The sequence below is a fragment of the Corvus hawaiiensis genome, chromosome 15 (assembly GCF_020740725.1).
Source record: "Corvus hawaiiensis isolate bCorHaw1 chromosome 15, bCorHaw1.pri.cur, whole genome shotgun sequence".
Lineage (NCBI taxonomy): Eukaryota > Metazoa > Chordata > Aves > Passeriformes > Corvidae > Corvus > Corvus hawaiiensis.
In genome coordinates, this window is record NC_063227.1 from 17,106,256 (window position 1) to 17,128,244 (window position 21,989).

The 21,989-nt window shown below is 40.8% G+C and overlaps 1 protein-coding gene across 3 annotated transcripts; it reads left to right on the forward strand.

Moving 5' to 3' along the window:
- The first annotated feature begins 1,366 nt into the window (after positions 1–1,366).
- Positions 1,367–21,989, forward strand: SPDL1 (spindle apparatus coiled-coil protein 1). 3 transcript variants are annotated; one of them, XR_007206959.1, is made up of 14 exons: positions 1,367–1,434; positions 1,790–1,878; positions 2,998–3,045; positions 4,765–4,946; positions 6,991–7,167; positions 7,471–7,665; positions 7,972–8,121; positions 8,747–8,845; positions 9,686–9,796; positions 12,264–12,404; positions 13,906–14,015; positions 14,588–14,775; positions 15,950–16,646; positions 21,156–21,194. XR_007206959.1 is itself a non-coding variant. In XM_048319953.1 (13 exons), exons 3-13 carry the CDS (start codon positions 4,788–4,790, stop codon positions 21,298–21,300), a joined length of 1,821 nt encoding a protein of 606 aa, XP_048175910.1. In that variant the 5' UTR covers positions 1,464–1,878; positions 2,998–3,045; positions 4,765–4,787; the 3' UTR covers positions 21,301–21,989. The 3 variants fall into 3 exon arrangements, 1 of the variants encoding a protein (XP_048175910.1); XR_007206960.1 differs by having other exon boundaries at positions 1,374–1,454; XM_048319953.1 differs by lacking the exon at positions 1,367–1,434 and having other exon boundaries at positions 1,464–1,878; positions 15,950–16,295; positions 21,156–21,989.

A 21,989-nucleotide genomic window follows, 5' to 3' on the forward strand; every position in this document is an offset into this window, starting at 1 on the left:
TTCCCAAACAGCCATGGTGAAACACTCCTGCTGATGGACTTTGCTCTTTGTGAATATCACTCAGATCTTCACAGGCTTAGGAAATCTGTGAATAATGGACAATTTAGCCGTCTAAAATCCCTCCTTGGGATTCCTCCCTGATACGGAAGTGAGGATGAGTAGAAACTAGAGCAAGCTAGGGAGAAAAACAGAAGGTTATTGACGACTGTGCTACTAGCACTTAACTTGCTGTGTAGCTTGGACGGTAAAGCTGCACAGAAATTAAGGAAAGGCAGAGTAAGCAGGAGGTGACATTTCCTCAGGGACAGGCAGCCTCGGCTACCCTGCTGAGGGGGATTTCCTTGCGGAGGGAAGCGGGCAGTGGGACAGAGCAGACACTGGGGCAGATGGAGCGATGGAGCAGCCCCTTGCAGTGGGATTTCCTTGCAGAGGGAAGCGGGCAGTGGGATAGAGCAGACACTGGGGCAGATGGAGCCATGGAGCAGCCCCTTGCAGTGGGATTTCCTTGCGGAGGGAAGCGGGCAGTGGGACAGAGCAGACACTGGGGCAGATGGAGCGATGGAGCAGCCCCTTGCAGTGGGATTTCCTTGCGGAGGGAAGCGGGCAGTGGGACAGAGCAGACACTGGGGCAGATGGAGCCATGGAGCAGCCCCTTGCAGTGGGATTTCCTTGCGGAGGGAAGCGGGCAGTGGGACAGAGCAGACACTGGGGCAGATGGAGCGATGGAGCAGCCCCTTGCAGTGGGATTTCCTTGCGGAGGGAAGCGGGCAGTGGGACAGAGCAGACACTGGGGCAGATGGAGCGATGGAGCAGCCCCTTGCAGTGGGATTTCCTTGCGGAGGGAAGCGGGCAGTGGGACAGAGCAGACACTGGGGCAGATGGAGCAGCCCCTTGCAGTGCTCCACTGCCAACCCCAAACCTCTCCTGTGCGACACTGCACGGAGGAGGAGCTGGCGGATCAGCACGAGAACGGAGAGCTGGAACAGCAAACAGCGGTTTGAGTGCTCATGAATAGACAAATTACGGAATTTGTAGCCAATGAATGCTGATGCCTTTGCTAAAATGTGTAAGTAGCGTGAAGTTTTGCTGATCGCTGAGCCAGCCTTTCGCAGCTCCCTACCACCCAGCTCCCTACTTTCCGCAAACTGGAATAAAACACAGAAATCGCTCTCCTCGGTGTGCGAATTGGCGGCCGCGGTCGGGACAGCACTGTGGCATTTAATACCAACGAACGAGTCGGCCACGAGCCTGCGGCAGCAGTGACACACGGCGACCGTGAGCGCTCCGGCAGCGACGGGCACGAACCGCCCTCATGGCCGCCCTCACGGGGCCCGCCCTGCGCCGGAGGCGGGGCGGCAGAGGGCGGGGCGGGTCTCGCGAGACTTGGGCGGTGCCGGGGAGCCGAGTTTGAACGGCGGGAGCCTGGGACGGCCGGTGCGGCGAGAGGGCGGCGGGTGAGCGGGTGGGAGAGAGCGGCGGCGAGCGGGGTTTGCTCTCTGTGGAGCCGCCGCCACTGCTGTGGCGCTGCCGGTGCCGGCTCCTGTTCCCTGTGGTGGGTGGGGCCTCTTGTCGCCCCATGGCCCCCGGTGGAGCGGGGAGAGCCCGTCCCCGCCGCCCTCGGGGCCCGTTTGGGCTGTAGCGGGTGTGGGGGCTTAGGCCCGGTCACCGGCCCGGTCTGCAGCGGGTCGGGCCCGGAAGGAGGGGACAGCGATGGCATGGCAGATCCTGCTCGGGTTCTGTGGTGGCTGAACGATGAAGCTGTAGTGTGATATTTGTGTGTTCTCTGTAGTACTGACCAACCCTGTTTGTGGAAAGTGATCAGCTCCGAAAATCTTTCAGTCTGAGAGTGCAACGTGGTAGGCGAAGATATGGACTCGTGTAAGTAACTGGCTGGAATTGTCGGGGGGAATACCTGGGCTAAGGGAGAGAAACTACCCTGGTAATTGTGTTCCTGATCAGAAAACTGCACAGGTGCTTCTGACAGGATCAGAACACAGACAGCTGTTACATGTGGCCCTGGGGAATGGAAGTTTAATCAGAACTGTGTTAGAGTGGGAGAAGAAAGTTTGCCTGCCAGGAGAGTGCCTTTTATCTCCTACCCCATTACTTTTATTAAGGATTACTTGAGTAGTTGAATAGTAAATGTCTGCAGCTCTCAGTATAGAATCTGTCAAAAAATGTTTGAAGGTATTTAGCTAAAAGTGAGTAACTCTTGTGATTGAGTAGAATCAATAAAGACTGATTTCTATTATTTCCCCCTCCTGCCTACTCACCTTGCTGCCTATTCAGTTGATCTTAAAACATTATTTTCAGAGCAATTTATTTAGCCCCATGTATAATATTAAATTGCTTGCAATTATTTCAGTGTACAGCTTCATAAACAAAACTACCTGGACTTGTCTGATTCATCCAGAGTTGACAGTGAAAAATTGAAGTTGGCTGTGCTCCAAAAGGCATAATTGCTGTTTTCCCTAATAGTCGGGAGGAATGTGGGAATAGGAAAATTTTTGAAAATTATTTCTCCTTTCCTCCATACTTCAAGTATAAAATTAAGAAAAACCCCTTAAGATCTTTTTTCATATTGTCTAGTAAATCCTTTATTAAGAGCTCAAAGTTCTTGCATGAGAAACTGGAAGAGAAATGCAAAAGAGATTGAAGAAGTAGGGGAGAGTTGGACAAAATCCCAAAAAATCCCCCTCAAAAATTACCAGAAGATGACCCTGGCTGTAGCCTGTTTACCTGCTCCGGAGGCCAGTTGCAGAGTATCCATCCTTTGGCAGCATTGCCTGATCTGACTGTTTCTAAGCTGACAGTAGCCTTACTGAGATTTGAATAAGATTTGCATTTATGTGGGGGTTTAGCTTGTGATCTGCATGTTCATGACACAGCCAGCAGGGTTAAGCCTGTTCTGAAAAGGGACTGCTCTGAAGGACTGTGCTGTGATGGCAGCTTAGACTCATCCAGACTAGACGACTGTTGCTTTTTTTTCTTTTAAAGGTGGAGTGCAAGAATAAGGTCAAGAAATACTTCAATGGGCTTCTGAAGGTGAGTTAAACATGGTATTCATTTAATTTAATAAACTAGGAGCTGGCAAATGGCTATGTTGCCTCTATACTATTGTCTGATCAGAAAATAAAGCTGTCTTTAAAATTGTGTTTATGTAGGTGAGCAATGATTCATTCATCCTCTTTACTAATGGAAGTGCGTGCCAGAAGTTGTTGCCTATGTGCTTATATTGCTACACCTTACAGTAAACGCTTAATTATTAAATTGTACATGGTGTCTCTGTCCTTGCACTAGTATAATATTGATGATTCTTAGTTACTGGTGTGCAGAATTCCTGTGTTTCACTGGCTTATTTTAGTATAGATGCAAAGCTAGTATTTCAGGCATTGCAGTGGTTAGAGGTGAAAACTGAAGTTTCAAAGCCTGGCTGGATAAAGTCTCTTTGGATGTGTTGAACCTGGATAGCAACAAGTGAAGAGAAAATGCAAAAACCAGAATGTGATAATTTCTGTCTTGTGCCTTGGAAAGGAATTGGCACAGTATTGGCACGATGTACTTTTGCATGTTAATTAAATCCTTTTCTATTAGCAGAAGCTGGGTAACTCCACTAGTAGTCATTAATGTTGGATAAAAGATAGTAAAAAAATGTGAAAGGTGGGTATTACAACATTCATAAGAATGATGTATGTGCCAGTAAGAAATGGCAACAAATGAATTGCTTCTGTGAGAACAAAAAGCAAGAGTTAGGTCTTCAATACAGAATTACTTTAATTCTGAAATTATATAAAAGTTATGAACCCTGACTTTAAAAAATCAACAGTATTTTTTTGGTGTGTTTGTGGCTTACTGTTATTTCCTACTTTCTGAGAAAACTCTTGGCATATGTTGTTCAGAAGCCTGAGTTGCTTAGCATTTTGTATCTTAATAGGATTTTTTTGCAGTGGTCTGATTTAGTAGATTTGGGAACAAGCAGTCATGCAAGCTTATGGTGTTAATTTGAGCTGATTTTTTAAAATTTTTTTTTAATATTTGGTTTGTTGGATTTACTTTGACTAACCTTTTTTGCAAAATTCACCTGTTAGAAAAGGATGAATATTTTGAAATGTGACAAGGGGATGATTATTTACAAATAGGTGGCCTGCAGCAACTGAATTTTGAAAGACTCCATTAACCACTTTAATAAATGCAAAGCTCTGTGTTAAACTCCGTATATTTTTACAGAGCTTCTATTTTTGACTCTTCACTTCAACTACTGTTTATCTGTTTCTCTATCCCACATAATGTTATTAGGAGTACACTGTCCTGCTAATGCAGCTGCCTACGCCAGTCTTAAGTGTTATTTGTGTACACAAGAAATGCTGTACTTGGTGGGGCTTGGTTTATAATAGAAAGAAGATAGTGTCAGCCATGTGCATAGCAGTGTTTTCCTAAGGTTATTTTATTGTTGTCTCTTGTACTTGGCAGGAGAGCTCTGTCCTAGATTAACTCTGGTTGTGGAGTACAAAGAAACCAGGCTGGGCACACAGGAGTGCTTTTGCTGCATGTTAGACATAACTAAGAATAAGGCAGTAACCAAGTTTATGAAGAAACAGCTGTTATTTTACTGTTCACAGGTCTGTTTGTGAGCTTTTTTTGTGTCTTGTATTAATGCAAAAATAGATCACTCTATCCTGGTTAAGATAGGAAGTCCAGTAACTTCTTTCACGTAACTACTGTAATTTACTGCAATATATTTTTTCAATAATTTTGTGTTTGCAGTGTTGAATAAAAAAGGAAGAGAAATGGAGACAGAGACCATTTTAAGTCTTAAACAGCAACTGAAGGAAGCAGAGAATGAGCGAAGAAAGGCAGCGCAATATGGTTTGCATTTACTGGAGTCCCAAAGTGAGGTTCAAAATCAGCTGGATCAAATACGCCGTGAATTGACTGAGAAAACTGAGGTGACGATGCCTTTTCTTCTCAAAGTTCAAAACTAGAACTTCGTTTTATTTCAGTTATTTTCTGAAAGGCACAGGTGTTTTAAATGCCTTCTAGCACCTAGATTAATTTTAATAAACCTCTAAGTAGTTGTAGAGAGGGCTTTTTTCTTGGCTTGAGCACAAGTGTGTGTAACTGGGACAGGGTTTCATAGCTAATTATGCATCAGGTGTTCAGTATCGTGTAGGACTAATTGCTTTTAATGTAAAATGAATACTAAATGCTAAAGTAAATTTGCTTCAGAGCATATGTTTTGCCTCTGTTTAGCAATTTGTTTGTGTATGCTCTCCCAGTCAGCTTTATATCACTTAAAAGCTGTGAGAAGAATGCTAGAAGCAAGTTTGTAAAATTGATTTCTTCTCTAGTGAAGTTTTCAAATTTTCCTAATACCCAGGGGTTCTGAACTTATTAGCATATTTCTTCACAGCTCAGACAAAGGAGTAGTATAGTGCTGAATTACAGAGGTATTATTTAGTCAACCAGTTTTCTTCTTAGTAGTTGTTTGAGAAAATTTCAGTTGGGAAAATCTCTTCCACTTTTCATAGAGGCTTTCATTTTCATGTTTGTATTCAGGCAGCCCATGTTTCAGATAAATTATTTATCTTCATTTAGTCTGTTTCTGGTTGTGCATCCATCCCTTCTCCTGGGATAGTGCTAAAACATTGATTCTGTAGCAGCTGGAGGGTTGCAGCACCCTGCTATTCTTAATGGACAGAATTTTTTATTCTGATCAGTTCACCATTAGTAAGCTTTGTGTGAGAGGCAGCTGAAGGCACAAGTGATAAGGAAGCCAGGGCAGGATCATCCTTTCCTGCTGAGCAGCAGAGAGGGCAGTTACTTGAGCTGTCAAGCTGCTCCCTCAGACTGTGATCCTGTGTGAGAGGCTGGAGCCAACTTCTGAGCCTATCTGGTAACTTGGATTCCAGGGGTGGAGGGGAGGAATTGTGTGCCTTCATACAGTAGAATAACATCTCGTGGGAGCTGTGCTTACCCAACAGATTCTTTAGAGCTTTTGAATCTCTCTGGCTCTCCTCTTTGCAGTCTTGAGAGCCAAAGCAGTTACTGTGAACAAAAGTGTGAGTTCTACCAGCAGGCACAAAAGCCTTTCAGAAAGCTCTGTGTGCTCTTCTGTACGAGTGTGCAGGCAAGCTGTTGCCAGGATTTTGTTGTTCTTGGCTCTGGCCAAGCAGGGCACTCCCAAACATGTCCTGTGCGCAGACTTCATCTTGGTGTTAAAGCTCCTGCCCTGGGTATTTGAGAGCTAAGCCTGTCCTTGATAGGCTGTGTCTAGGCCACAGAGGTCACTTTGATACCTGACAGCTTTTAGTTTTTTATTTAATTCTGGTTTGTGTCTCAAGACTTACGTTATTTTGAAAAGGAAAAAAAATCTGCGCATTTAGATTAATTTGGTTTCCCTATTACTTTTTCCTTTCAAGACTTTTTCTTTTCCTTAATTGCTGCTGGCTGAATGGAAGAGTAAAATGAACCTGCCCTTGGTAATTAGGAAGCATGCAATCAAGCATAGATGGAAGCTGTTTAAAAAAATGATTCTTCAGTCTGGAAGGGTTGGTGGGATTTATTATAACAGCCAATTTAGCGGTCTTAAAAAAAACTATTGAACTCAGCTGTTCTGCTTGATGGACTGTAGTAATTTTTAATGTAATTGGGTTCTGTAGTGGTAGAAAGGGCATATAAACTCCGGCTAAATTTGTAATACTTGCAGAAAAGATGCCCACACCCTTCATGTTGAGTGTAAAGAAATACAGAGTTTCCATGAAGAAAAGACTATTGCATAATCAAATTATAATCATAACATTTATAAATCATAACATTTTAGAGCAGTTATTCTTTTTTTTAAAAAAACTCATGGGTATTACAACTCTCTAATTGGCACTCCCAACAAAAGACTAAATGAGCTAGAAGCATCTTGGTTCTGTGCTTTTTCATAAATGCTTAGGGAACAATGTACAATTACATCTAGATTTATTAGTGTGTTATTTCTTCCAGAAATTTGAGCAAGAGAAGTACACTCTTCAGAGAGAAATTGAACTCAAGAATCGAATGTTGGAAAGCTTGAATTTTGAGTGTGATTCCCTTAAGCAACAGCAAAATGTGCAACTGGATAAACAGAAAGAACAGCTTGACAGAGCCTATGGACAAGAAATCAGTGACCTTAAAAACAAGGTTTGGTGACTAATATATAGCTGAAAGGTTATTAATACCCTTTTAGATGCTATATGTAGAACTCATAATTGCACTCCTAAGTACCAAAATAAATAATAAGTAGTTACAATGTGTAGTAGCTTGTTTGGCTGGTTTTTAAAAAACATCTGTGTAGTTACGTATGAATTACGTTAAATTTCAATGCTTTTTAAAAGTTACTTTTGTGTTTCCAAGACATTTTCTGTAATTGGAGCAGTCAGAAGTATTGTGCTTTTCAAGAATTTACCATGAAATGATACTACTTAGTTGTCAACTGTTTTTAAGTTGGAGAACCTGAAAGCAGAACTTGATGAAACCCGACTCTCAGAGAAACAACTGAGACACAAAGTGGACCATCAGAAAGAAATAATTGCTGCCAAATCAGAAGAACTGCACATGATGTCTGAGCGTGTACATGAGACCATGTCTTCAGAAATGCTCAACCTTCAGATAGAGCTCACTGAACTCCAGAGTGAGAAGGTGTGTGAGTAGCACTGAATCATTTGCAGTGTAGCCTAGTTGAAAATGAAATTCTGCTGTTTTGCTCATTTCATTTTTAGGTGTGTTGTCTGTAGTGCCATGTTAGGATTGACTTTTGTTCAGACAATGTGCACAGCAAAATACAGCAGCCTTAATAGCTAAACTTTAATACCATTTTCTCTTCAAGATAACACATTGTATTAAAACTAACTGCTTCTAGTAAATGTGTTTGGTTTACTTGGGCCTGCTTGTCTTCCAATTGTTTTAAATAACTTTTGATTTCATACTTGTTTTTTGTTTGTTTAGGCCAATGATGAAGAAAAGCTGAATGAGCTGCAGTGCAGTAAAGAACAGTTAGAGCTTGTGAACAGTAACTTACGTAACCAGCTGGAGCGGCTGCAGGGGGAAAAAGAAGAGAGGGAAAAAGAAGTTATTTTTTACTGTAATGCTTTAGAGGTATTCTCCTAATTTTATTTGACAGTGGTAGATAATCCCCAAACTGCACAAGTTGTGTTGCCAGCTTTTTGGTGAAGTGTAGGAGTTTGGAGGAGTTGTGAAAGGGAGGGGAAGGAGAAGGACAAGGGTTGGTCATGTTTGGTGTTGCCTGGTAGTAAAAGCTCTCTATTGGCACTGTTTTGTGTGAGTGGTGAAAGGAGAGCCTTTGCATGGCACTGTTCTGCCTCTTAGGGACCTTCTCAAAGATCACTGGAGGAATTCTCATTTTTATTTCCAGTTTCTACTGAATACCTTGGAGAATCTTGTGCTGGGGAGTAGAGCATTTGTGACTAGTGCAAGGAGAGCGATCTGAATACCGTAAATCTGGTTGACAAACATCAAAGCTTACTCCTAAAGTCTTTTACTTGTGCTCTTGTCCTGAAGAACAAGTGGAATATTAAGTGTTTTAGTGAAATTAAATGAATTTGTCTCTTAGTTACTAGAACTGTCTGTACAGTTAAATAGTTCTGAACAATATAATCGCTGCTAAAGTGTAGGAAATTAGAAAGAGTTAAAGCTATCTGATTATCATGTATGCAGTACATCAGATGCTTAAATGACCAATATCCTCTTTGCTTTAATCTAGAAAGCTCAGGAGGCTAATCAGGAGCTTCGGGTTCAGCTGGATCACGCAGTGCAACAATCTTTGGACCCTACAAGCAAAGGCAATTCTCTCTTTGCTGAGGTACAACTATGCCACGGATGCCTGAGAATGTCCACAGGCCAGAAGAAGTATTTTCAGTTTTCTTTCTTATGTTGTATTGAAAATATGAGAGTATCTGTACTTGATCTGGCCAGCATGTATCTCTAGTCCTCAAATATGACTTCAGTGTTGATCTGACATGTGGACAACCATTTCATGCTCTCTCTGAAGGAGTTAGTAAACTTAATGGAATTACTTTAAGTTTTCTGACTATCAAGTCAAAAGTTGTGACCAAGGGTTCATGATGGTTCTGTCTATAGCTCTTGACTCTAAGTAGTTTTGTTCAGCTGATAAATCCTTCTTTAATATAGAAGACACTATGTGAAATATTAACAGATGCTGATAAAAACTGTCTTAAAAAATTCCTGAAGATACCTGGATGTTTGAGCTTTTGGGAGGGTTTTGGAATTAGCTTTTCAGTAAGAATTCAGCTGCTGTTAAATGCATAGGGAGCATTATGTTTCATGACAGCATCCAGGGGATGGGTGAAGTTGGGAAACAATTCATATTTTTTTAAACTGTTTGTTCTGTTGCCAGTGGGCAAAACTATTGTACAGCAACACTGAAGCATGAAATGTTACTTTATTTTGATATCAAAAGAAAAATCTGTTGCATTTCACTGATTGGGCTTCAGTAGCACTGTCTACTCACTTCAATCACGGGGGAATGACAGTAGCCTGCATTTTCAAGTACTGTTGCTGGAAAAGCACTATTTGCAGACTGAACACCAATTGCCAAGCAACATGTCCTTATCAAACTCATCCTCCAAGTGACAGTAAGTGTTGTAATTTCACAGTAGTAATTGTTCACAATGTTCTGTAGGTGGAGGACCGTAGGGCAGAAATGGAACGACAGCTGATCAGTGTGAAAGTAAAATATCAGTCCCTACAAAAACAGCATGCATTCAGTAGAGAACAATTGCAAAGAATGAAGGTATGGTGATTCCTGTAATACTCCAGGGTGTCCTTGGGTCTGATAAGGCACTGTGCTAATGCTCAGGCCAGGGGATTTGTTACCTTTAAAATATGATACAGTAGTCTGGGGGGAGGGAAATGGGAGAAAAAACAAGTGAGATGATGATGTGCTGTTTGACTCCTATGGTACAAGTGTCCACATTACAGTGAAGGCACCATGTTTGCTTACTTTGGCTGTAGTTGTTTAATGGATAAAAGTAAAACACAACTCTTGTCAGTCAAACTAGCATTCAGTTTGTCTTGATAATTGTTTTTCCTTGTCTAATTCTTGTACTTCATGAATCAAGTATTTGTGCATTAACTGTGGTTGTCAGGGATGAGCATAAAGAAAAGGACAGGCTTTTACCCTCGTCACACTCTAGGTTTTTGGGTTTTTTCCACTTTTGTGTTGCTTTCTTATCTTTGTCCATATTTTTTTTTTCTTGCTTTGCGCTGTTTTTGCTGTAAGTCATAACTTTCATCATAACTCTTAAACTCTGCTATAGGATGGGAGCCTGTTGGTTAATATTGTTGAGGCCTAGTTAGCAGAAGCTGATTTATAAGATAATGTAAAGGGGATGCTGCAGAGCTGGCAACTGTTTTCATGTTGGTCTCATGATTTTTCCAACACTAAAGCGGATCCTTTAATTTTGATCAACTATTTGGTCATGCAGTTTGAGGAGAGTGCTTAAACATCAAGGGTGATGATCATGAGTTGCACTGAAGGTTTGTGTTACCTAGATTTTGTGGAGTAGGTTGAAAATAGTTCAAACAACAGTCTTAAAGGAGAAGAAAAAAACCCTACTGATACAGCAAAGATTTGAGTGAGGGAAGTCATTGGGTAGGATCAGTTCCTTTGCAAATTTTCCCCTTGTAATATGGGGTAAGTCAGTCATCCTGATTGAAGGGTGTAAGAAACACACCCAATACTAAAAGTGCCAAAAAATGGAGGCAAATTGGTATCCCTGTACTAGTAGTTAAAGCTTTTATTTGGAATTTTTGTACTTGTTTATATTCATAAAACTTTTTCAAATGTCAGTAATGGAGATAGGTAGTTTGTTAGGACAGCTGTTTTGCTTAAGCTGCTGTTAGAATCCCTGTTAGCATCCTCTCCGTGTTGTGCTGCACTGGGATGCTGCCACTTAAAGCTCAGCCTGTGCTCAGCTGATCTCTCAGTTCGAAGCTGCTTCCCACAGGAGAGGTAACTGCTGTTGCAGCTTTAGTTGAAGAATCTCTCTGTGTAGTATTTGCTGGTAAATCCTGAGGATCTGGCTCCTGAACAGAATGTACATACCACTCCTGGGAGAGCTTTATCACCTCTAGTGTAGTTTTCCCAATCCAGAACATCCTTCCCAGTTTAAGTTCCTGTTCTCTGTTACGTAGATCAGCTGCAATTTGCAATTCTGACAGCAGGAGGGCTTTTAAGGGAAAAGGTTGGGTGTCTGTGCTTGGCAACTGTAAGGATAGATTTAGTCAGCCAGTGAGGTGGAGTTTACGATTTTGCCTCCCTTATATCCTGTAGAAGCTATGAGGAGATAATTGAATCTCTCATTAGCTCTAACTTGTGCACAGAATCATCAATCCCCTTTACCTGACCTAGGAGATTCCACACGTAGATGCTCTTCTCGCTTTCTCTCTGTCTGTAATTTAATTTTGTCACGTGATCATTTTCCTGTGATTTCTCCCAGTGTCCCATTGTTACCTTATCCATACTGACCAGACTGATAAAAATACCTCAGATTTGTGAAGTCTTTCATTTATTGTATTTCCTGTTGTTTAAATGTCTAATGTATCACCTGCAACTGAATGTATTAAGACCCTTGTACTTCAATATTATGTTAACACCAACACAAATAATTGCTCTAAATGTAAGATTTTTACAGCTTCTCCTTTGTAATGACAGAGGGTGTTCTTTTGCTTGAAAGGATATATTCCATTGGAGAAGCAGAAAAAGCTGAAATTCTTGGGTTAATATTGTAGAAAGCAAACATGGTGGTGTTATACCTGAAAATCAGAACTGAAAAAAAAATGGGGGGTTAAACTTGTGGGTTCTCCTAAGTGACTTGTCAAGATGCATTTTAGCTCAGACAAATAAGCCTGGACTGTGACTGGATTCTGGCTGACTTGGTGTTAATGGTGTGAATGTGGAATGCTGTGTGTGACCTTGGCAGTGTGTTTCTGTGTTCCTTAGCCAATACAGAGATATGGGTGTGACACCTCGGGACCGCACTGTTCAGTGAGGTTTCAGCTGTCCTCATGCCTTGTGCTGTCTATGGTGATTATTGCTAAGATTATGTGGTGAGGACTGAGTTCAAGCATCCAGTGCACTTCTGTATTCAGGTTTAGAATTAAAAGGCTTGAGTACCTAAACAGTTTTGTGTAGAAGGCTGGGATTTTTAGTCACTAATCCCAGTATTTGTTGTAAGTAGTTTTTTCCTTTTTTCCAGCTGCAAATGGCTACACTGCTACAGCTGAAAGGCTCCCAGGCAGAATTTGATCAGCTGGAACGCTTACAGTCGATGTTAGAGCAAAAGAATGGTGAAATAGAAGATCTTCTTACTAAAGTGAGGCAGCTAGAAAAATTTAAGGTATGTGGTTTTTAATTAAGTAGAAATTTATAATTGGAAGCTAACACATGAGAACAAGAATTATGAAAACCAGTATCTGAAGTCCACACTCTGGTTTGAGAAGGGATCCAAAAGCTGACTCATATCTTTATTTGAGCCAAGTTGTATTTTACAGCTGGAGAACATTAGACTCCTCAAGCGCAGAGAAGCAGAAAATTATACACCACCTAACACCTGTGTCGAAGAAGCAATTTTTGTGGGTTCTTGTGTGAAGCACCTTCATATCTTCTATAGTTACTTATAGCATTTAAGTTCAGTTACTTGGTCAAAGCTCGCAGAGCTGGGACATCCAATTTTTCTCTTGGAAGGTGTAGCCATTTGGCACTTTTACTGTGTGTATTTAGACTTTAGCCTTTTTTAGTGTCTCAGCTCTATTGAATTTCCTCAATACTTATTTTCTTGATGTGTCTTTGCAGCTGAACTATGCTCTTCTCTAGCAAAACTGAATTGTTTAATCATCCTTGTAAAGCAGCTTTTTCAGTCCTCTTATGCAACTTGAAAACATCTTGTCAATATTTTGAAAAGTGAGAAATACATGAGGATTCCTATATACACCAGTGTAATGCTACTGATGTTTGTGTGTTTCCAGAGTGAAAAACTGTAGCTTGATTCTTGTGTGTTTCTGGAGTCGTTTGACCCTTTCTTATCACAGCTTTGGAGTGTAAACTGAAGTGTTTTAGCTTGTGCAGTAGGATTATGCTTTCCAGGGTAGCTTCCTGTATTCTGTATTTAACCCAAGTGGTATGAACCACACTTAACCCATTTTAGCAATAATTGAGGAAGCCTGATTGTTTTACCAGTTTTGTCATGTTTAAGCTTGGTCTGTACTTATTTCTGTTTCTAGGCTGTAAATAAGTAGTGTTGGGAAATTGAATGGTTGATTCCAATAACCATCAAAAGTATCTGTAGTCAGTGACTACTGAGGGAGGTCTCTGAGACAGGATTAAATCTGAGCACTGCTTGTTCAGAAAAAAATCACCAAACAAAAACCCCAGTGTCACGTGTTGCTGCATTTATAACATCTTTACTACAAACCAACTTCCTCATCTGAAATACGGAATTGATTTTGAGATTTTGGCTGTTGGTTAGCATGGCTTGTATTCCTCTGGGGTCCAGCTGCTGAAGCCTAGAATTAAATGCTGAAAAAAATTCCCTATGGGTTAACTAAATACTCTGTGTTTTCAAGTAAAAAGCAAGAAAGCTGTTCTGCAGTGCTGCTTGCAAACCTTCTGGAGCTAACTTACTTTTTTCATTTTTTCAGTGAATGAGAGAGAGCTGTCAGTGCTATTTGACATTTGTAGCAAATGAGAAAGTTCTTGGCACAGCTGAGCTTTATCTTTTGTGTTTAAATCCCTCTGTGATGAGGCTTCTCCATCAAAATGCATGAAAAATGTCTCCTAAGAACTAAGCTAATGTGCTTCTGAAAGGTCACTGCTTGACAACCTGACTCTTTCTTTATCAGAGTTTATATGAGAATATGGAAGAGTCCAGACCTGCAAATGGCGCAAAAGGAAGCGATTCTGAAAATGGTTACTATGCAGATTTACTGCAAATTAAACTTGACAACTCAAAGTAAGTACTTAGAGCCTGAGGCCTAGAAGTTGGTTGTAGCAGGGTTATTTTCTAGGTACTTGTTTTTATCCTCCCTTTTTTGTTACTGTTTGTATGCACTGACTGCATGTGCAGAAGTGTTTTGTTCTTGATGGGTTTTCTAATGCTGTGGAACCAACCTGACTTCATTATAGAACTGAGAGGGTTTTTTTTTGTAGTTTCATTTAAGTTTTAAAAGATAGCAGCAGAAATATTGTTTATGATTATTGCTTTCTGCCAGAAATCTTGTTAATACTCCTAGATACAGGGCAGTTGAGACCTTGAATCAATTGAAAGTTAATCTCTAAGGAAACTGTGTGAAGATTCTTAATCTTTAGCCTGTATATGTTCATTTCTGTTTTAAAAAGAGTGAGACAATAACACTTGGAAATGTTTTATAGTACAAAAAAGCTTGATTTTTCCTACTAATTTATAAATACAAAGTTGAGGTGAAGTTGAGTGCTTAGTTGTCTTTACACCTATTGGTTTACTAAAAGAAAAAAACCCAAAATAATCCAAGTCTGACTGATTTTATAATTTTCCTCCCACCGCAGCAAGGAAACTGAAACACTGAAAAATGAACTATCCCTGCAGAGAATGAAAGCTCTGTATGAGAGTCAAAGGGTCCTGGAATTTGAAAGGAAGCTCTTCACAAATGAGAGGCATTTGCAAGCTTGTCAGAGTGAGAACATGAACTTGCGGGTTATGCTGGATGAGCTAAAAATGAAATATGAACCTGAAGGTAAATACTTCTTTTCTACCTGGGAAAATAAAAAGTTCTGATTTTTTCAGCCTTTAGAAATGGACTGACATTAAACAGGAAGACATTGGTTTAGTTCCAGAGCTTAATGCTTAAATAGCTGCCTTTCTGCAATAACCTGCTCCAAAACCTGCTGAGCTGAAGTAGAAAAGCTCTACCTTGCTCTAGACCTCACTTGAATATGTGAACACTGGCTTGAAAAGACTAAAGAAGGCAGTTTTACCACTAAAAATGAGAGGCTGTAGAGACCATAGATAGATACCCATACTCAAGTGGGTGGGAACAAATCTCAGGTGTTTCCCATAAAAGCAGTGGCGTCTTTGTGGTCCTGAGAAGCCTCAGCTCTCTGGGTGTAGGCAGCTGATAGGAGCTTTGTAATGAGGTGCAAAGCATTTAGAGGAAATCTGTTTAGTAGCTCAAGTTAATATGGGTTAAGTTTTGACGACAGAGGCCTACTCAACAAACAGCTGATAGCTAGTATGTGCAAAGCAAGGGAGCTGTAGGCTGTGGAGGAAGATTTCTATTTAAACTGAGAGAGAGAGCAGGTTTAGATGAGTTATTAGGATGAAACTTCCCTGGGAGGGTGGGGAGGCCCTGGCACAGGGTGCCCAGAGAAGCTGTGGCTGCTCCATCCCTGGAAGTGTCCAAGGCCAGGCGGGGCAGGGCTTGGAGCAACCTGGGCTAGTGGAAGGTGTCCCTGCCCATGGCAGGGGGCTTGGAACAAGATGTGCTTTAAGGTCCCTTCCAGCCCAAACCATTCTGGGATTCTGTGAATGGGGAACCAGATAGGTAAGTTGATTTTTTTTTTTTTTTTTTTTCCCCCCCCACGCCCAAAGGATTTAACTTCAAAATGTTATTTGTGGAAGCTTACCTCAGCAGCCTGCAGTTTAGGGCATTTAATTTAAAAGCTTGGTGAAAAGACAGAGTGGATGAGGAGAAGGATGTTGTCTCTTTTTCAAGATAACTTCTGTTGGGATTATTAGGTTATGTGAAGATATGTTCTTTAAGGGATATAAATTGTCTGTTAAGAATTAGTCCAAGCTCTTTAGTCATGTGAAATGTTCTTACTTTTATTATGAACAAGTTGGGGGACAAGTCATCTCCAGCTTCTCTTTTGTACAAAAAGTATATTCCTTTATTCCTTTTTTTTCCTTAGAATTACTTAAAGGTCCTAAAATTAAAAAGAAGAGGGAAAAAATTCCAGTGAATGCTATCTGTGAGTACTTTGACAGCAGAAATACTCCAGTGAAAGAAACTGCTCTCACTCAATTGCCAAATAGGGAAGGGAAAAAGGTGACTACTGAGAACTTGGAGCAAAGTGATGCTTCTCCAAAAAAACAGCCTTTCCAAGCATCCCCACTACATACAGCCCTCCAGGCAATACGAAACATTGTTGAACCTGAAAGAGAAAGAAAAAGAGTTAAAATTCAGGATGAGAATCACATTGCCTTTACTTCGAATAGCGGAAGTGGAAACAATTCCTTGGCTCCAGCTGCCCCCAGGTCAGTGTCAGCTTCTGTCTCTGCTCAAGGCAATCAGCACAGACCTGCATCTCTTTTCTTTCGCTGCATGAACTGTGCTCTCCACTTCTTTATCTATTTCCTCAGTGTTGCATGCAGTGTCATTCCTCAGCTCCGGCTGCCCACGCTGAATCTCTCACTACCTTTTAGAAGGACTAAAATGCTGACTAATAAAAAAAGACTCTTGAAGCAGTCTGTGAAATAACTTTCCCATTGCTTGAAGACATTTAAGGTGTGCAGGTAGCATGACAGCTCACTTGGTTTGCTCCAGCATCAGAAACTTTGTGTTCTTGGTCCCTTGAAAACTGCCACACACCTGTGTTACAGCTCAAGGTAATAAAGGCAACTGGAATCGTGCTCCAGTTTTATACCTAATTTCAGACCCCAGCAACTTCCAGATTTAGCTAAAAGCCTAAAAATTATTTAAGTAATTCTTAACCTGAATTGTGTTAACTTTCATTGTACAAGATAATGGAGAATTAATTAGCTATCTGTGTTGTCAGACAAATGAAATGCATGATCTGGATGCATGATAGGTGGAAACACAGCTGCTAAATTAAGATGAAGTTTTTCCCCTGAACTGAGAATTGAAGTTGATTTTTGCTAGATGGTAAAGTAACTGAGAACAGTCGTTATCTCCAGCTTTTTTTATCCTGATAAAAAGAACACTGACTTTAATTTTCTACTTTTTCAACTAATGCTTTTTGTATTCTGTTCATAATCTTTGTAAACATGTATTCAAGTGTTTGGGGGTAGAAAAAAGTCTAGGCTAGTCTGGGTGTTTTGAGCTTGCAACTTGCTAATATCTGCTAGAAGAAATAGCCAAAGTTAATGGCATTCAGGAGTAATTGGATTGATGCTGTGACTCTTAGATCAGTTACTCAAGGTTGCATGGACATATTAACAGACTTAAAGGATCCAAACACTGCAGTCTTCTTAAACTGTGGAGAGAATATGGCAGAAACAGCAGTTTTAGCAGCTGTGTTAAAATGTGCAGGGACTGTTAGTGAGGAGGGGAGATCAGGAAGGTCAGATGTGGGTGAAAGTGGAGAGGAGAGATTGGAATAATTTAATGATGGTATTGTGTTTTGATCATGTCCTCTACACGTAAAGGAACAGGCAGAATGGAACCTGTTATGAAAAGTTTAACTTACTTCCTCATAATGCTTTTGGAAAAGGAGATATGATGTCTGCTAAGAGGAAGCTGTTGGAAATAGTTTATGTGAACTGAAGAGGGAAACCTACTGCAGAAGGGGTGAGGAGTGGAAATTATTTATGGAGCTGATGCTGGAAAGCAGAGAGAGTAGAAAAAGTGGAAGAGGAAGATTAAACCGCAGTTCAGAGGGAGGTTTCTAATCTTGTACCCATTGCTGTTGTTTCAAATAAGGAGCAAAACATAAAAAAATACTTGGAAAATAAACACCACCAACACAATTAAGTTGCCACAAAACTCCATATAAGCTGCTAAGCTTTTTTTCAGTGATGGTAAGAGCCTGTAAAAGGCAAATCCAGGCAGAAAGCTGTTTGTTTCTGATTGTGTTAATGAACTACTAAAACCCCAAGTCGTGATGTTAACATTGAGGATTTACTTACCCCTGATCTGCTATGATGTGTTATGAAATAGGAAGTCATGTTAAAGTCTGAATATTTGAGGAGTTAGATTTCTAAACACTGAAAGAATCTCTGGACTGTTCTGTGATGGATGGGGCTGAACTCTAGGCACAAAAAATATTGGCAAATTGGTCAGGAGTGTGGATCTGAAAATGGAGAGTTGGTGGGAGGAAAAAATAATGGTGGATAATTGTCAGTGTTTCACCGTGTGTTAACTAAAACGTGATGCTCCAGCTGAAAAGGCTGTTGTGGTCCCTGGGGGTTGGTTTTGTGCCTGGAATAGTTTTTGTTCCATAATTAATGGAGCTCTGATATTGGCCCATGAACTGTGGGAGAAAACAGCCACCATAGCTGTGAAAGGGCTGCAAACTTCATTTCTAGAAAGTGGTGTTTGGAGTCTGTCATCTCAGTTCAGGAGGTGATGAGGAAGTGGTCAGAAGTGATCTGTGTGCACTTGTGGAGGTGACAAACTCCCTTGTGTGAAGAGACTTTCCTGCTGAGGTGATTTAACCAGGTACAGCTGGACACCTGTGTGTGAGGGCATTTCTGTGTCCTTCCAGAGCTCTGCAGCCAACATTGGAGTAGCTCAATGAGGTGCTGGTACTGATTAGATTATGATATGAGTGTTGAGACTACAGATTTAAATATTCAAGTGGTGATTATTAATTGTCAGTGGCTACTGAAATTCTGGCAATGCAAAGGTTGTGTGCACTGATATCTCTTGTTTGGCCAACTAACTGGTCAATAAAAAGATACATTTCTCTATCGAAATGCTTTTCTTCCCTTCTGAAACTGAAATAGTAAATTCTAGCCCTTGCTGCACAATTTATTTTCCATTTAGATTTGTGGTTGTTTGCTTGAGTTTGATTAAAGAGCTTGAGTGCCTAAGAGCTTATTTGCTACCTTAAATTATTTAGTTGGATTACATTTACCAAATCTACTTCACTTGGGCTTTGTCCAATTGCCTCCAGCTATTTGGCTCAGCAGAAGATAACTAATAATAGTCTTCGGGGTTTTAGGCATGACTCTCAGCCTAAAGTAAAGCTCCACCTGATGAGACGAGTTCATCTTCTTTAAACAGGTAGAAGAAGCCCCAGTTATATCTCAGTTTTGGAGTCTATACCGTCAAAGCTTGATAGAATCGTGTCATAGTTTCACAAGCATTTGCTTAAAGTGGAAGTGTTTAACCATTGTCTTTCTGATCCATTTCTTGTGCGTGTGTGTGTGATGAACAGGACAGTGCTCTAAGGGATGCACTCTGAGGGCTGTAGGGGTGAACCTCAGCCTCCTGCCAGCTGCACATCAGCTGCTCCTCCCTCTCTTCCATAGGACAAATGAGAGCATTGGATTGAAAAAGCTTGTGGGTAGAGATAAAGATGACAGAGTTCAGTTGGTCGTGGGCAAACCAGACTTGGGTTTAACTCCTTGCCAGTTAGACAGTGGGGCAGTGAGAAAGAAAGAAGGAAAAGTGCCCCAGCCCTTCTTCCCAGGCTCAGCTTCCTTCCCTCAGTCCTGGCTTCTGTAGCCTCACCAAGAGGCACAGGGTGAATTTGATTGCCAGAGTTCTTACATTATATGCTAGCAGAACTATTTAATACTGTAAATGGGCAATATTTTGTATAAATCCAATTGTGCTGCTTTGGGACATAATTTAAGTGAATGTGGGTTTTATTTGGTCTTCTGGTTTGAGTTCTTTCTGCTTGTTTATAGGGAGTCTTTGTTGGCAGTTTTGGCCACTAGAGTAGTGTTTCTGGTGGCCTTGGACAGAGGTTGTTTAAGGCAGAAAAGTAGGAGGGGATGAATGAAGGGGATCTGCCGTAGGAGCCAGGTTTGTGGACAGAAGCTCTCCATCCCTAACTGCAGCTGCTGGGGGAGTGCAAGCCACATGATGGCTACTGAGAACACCCTTTTTTCTTCCCTGAACAATTCCTTCATGCTGTAACCGCATGGCAAAGGTGACCATGGACAGAAGGTGCGCATCCATCAGAGTTACAGGTGTGGATTTCATGCAAAGCACACGGTGGAGTAAACCCTGCTCTAGAGGAGGTGCACAGCAGAGCCTGTTTTTCTTTAGCCTGTTGAGACAGTGCTTATAGGGAATAACATGCACATGGCCTGCAATGTACAATAGTTTGATAGCAGTTTGAAGCTGTAGCTAAATTGCCCCAAACTTTTTTGTTACAGCTCCTTTCGTAGTCCTCATGTTCAGCTGCACCTCTCTTTTTTTGTATTGCAAAAAAAGTCTCTTAACAACTGAGTAGCAGCTATTTGTGTTTGGAAAAGCATCACTGAAAGCAGCTGTCCATGGTGTGGGTTGCTCACTGAGGGCTCCTGAGACCACTAAAAATCCACAAGGTCACCAGAGAATTGCTTTAATGCGTGTGCTGATAAACAAGTGTAGAGTTTGTGTTGCTATATAAAGTGATGTTTAACTTGGAACTTAATTTTCCATAATTTCTTTCTTTGTGAAAATAATCATGTGTAGCAGTCAATGGGCCGTGGGTGATTTGGCTGGGTAAAATATCACTATTCATCAATTGTTCTAATGGCATGTTTGAATGTTCATTAAGCTAAAAACAAGATTTAAGCATATGAGCACAATCTGATGTTTTGATTTCAGAATTATCTTTTTAACAGCAATGAGACAGTTTTATCCAGATTTACATTCATAGCAGAATTAAAACCTGTCAGTGGAAAAATGATGTAATTCAGAGCCTGAAAATGAATCTTCCCCCAAGTTAAGATATTCAAGCACTGAGCTAAAGGCAGCAGTAGTGTAGAGCTAGGTTGAAACGAGCATATTGTGTTAAAGGTAGTCTTTTTTGGTGGTCTAGAAGTAAGAAGCTTGATTTCATCCTCTTTGTATGATGTTGCTCAGACTTTTCACTTGGAGTTGTGCTTTTGGGGGACTGGATCTCCTTTCTGTGCATGACACAGTCACTGGTGTTTTTGGAGGCTGATCTCAGCCACTTAACATATTCAGTAACCTTTCTTACCAAACACTTCAGCCGGTGAGGTGTGTGGGGGAGCCTTTAAGTGATGAAATGTCATTAGGACTGATACAAAAATGCTTTGGTTTTGTCTCATTTTCTTCTTAAACCCTGCTTGCTCTGTCTTTGTATATGGATGGTCTTGTATGCCAGTTGGCTCATTGATTTTGCCTAAAATTCTTACTTTAGTCCTGGTTTATATTAACTAAATATGTATTTAGAATGGTTGCTTTGCCTATAGGTTAACAGCTGAATCCGGATTTGAAACTACAGAAGAAAAGAAAGAAAACAAAATCTCAACAGAGAAGAAAACACAGAAGAAAAAACATTCAACATTGTATGTATCTTCCAAGGCAAGTCCTGAAACACAATGTGCTCAGCAATAAAACACTTCTGCAAGGAATCTGGACAGTTTGGAGTCCTCCTTCAGCAGGAGCTGCTGAGTGAACTTGTGGCCACCTCAGTGTGCAGGTTGCTAACTTAAATATTGATCTGCCTGGTGTTTTGAAGGGTATGATTGCCATGCAGAGCTGCACTTTTGATCACTTCCCAGAGGGTACCTGTTGTGTTCCCTGGCACTTGACCTGAGGTGTGGCCTGTTCTTGACTCTTGGCAAAGTCTCTAAACACGTTAATTGCTCTTTGTTTGAAGCACGGGGCTGTTGTGGAGAGGAAGTTCTGGCTAACAGAGGTTTTATTATATGGCAAGACAGACTAGACAGGGTTGGTGGAGAATTCAACTAAGTGATGTGCTCCTAAATTTCTTCCAGTTCCCAGATTCAGCATTCTTAGTATTTTTCCTCCTAATGTGTAACTTTTCAACTTTCAGGCTGACACAATTGCAAAAGTGCATGTGAATCACTTTGTGTGTTTTGTTAGTCAGTGTTTGAAACTCTACAGATTCCTGTATTTGTACTATTAATTAAAATAAAGGTTTATTTCTTTCTTTATAAAATGGAGCATGTATTGTATTTGAGAAGAAACATGTATCCATTTTTTTAAATGAAGGTGATGTCTTTTGTAGAACTTTTTGTTAAAAAAAAAAGTACCTCTCAATAAATGATAAGAAAGTGTAA

Coding starts and splice junctions, on each gene's coding strand:
- SPDL1 (XM_048319953.1), top strand. CDS start 4,788: ATGGAGACAGAGACCATTTTAAGTCTTAAACAGCAACTGAAGGAAGCA. Junction 7,666..7,971: donor CTGAACTCCAGAGTGAGAAG/GTGTGTGAGTAG, acceptor TTGTTTGTTTAG/GCCAATGATGAAGAAAAGCT. Junction 9,797..12,263: donor AACAATTGCAAAGAATGAAG/GTATGGTGATTC, acceptor CCTTTTTTCCAG/CTGCAAATGGCTACACTGCT.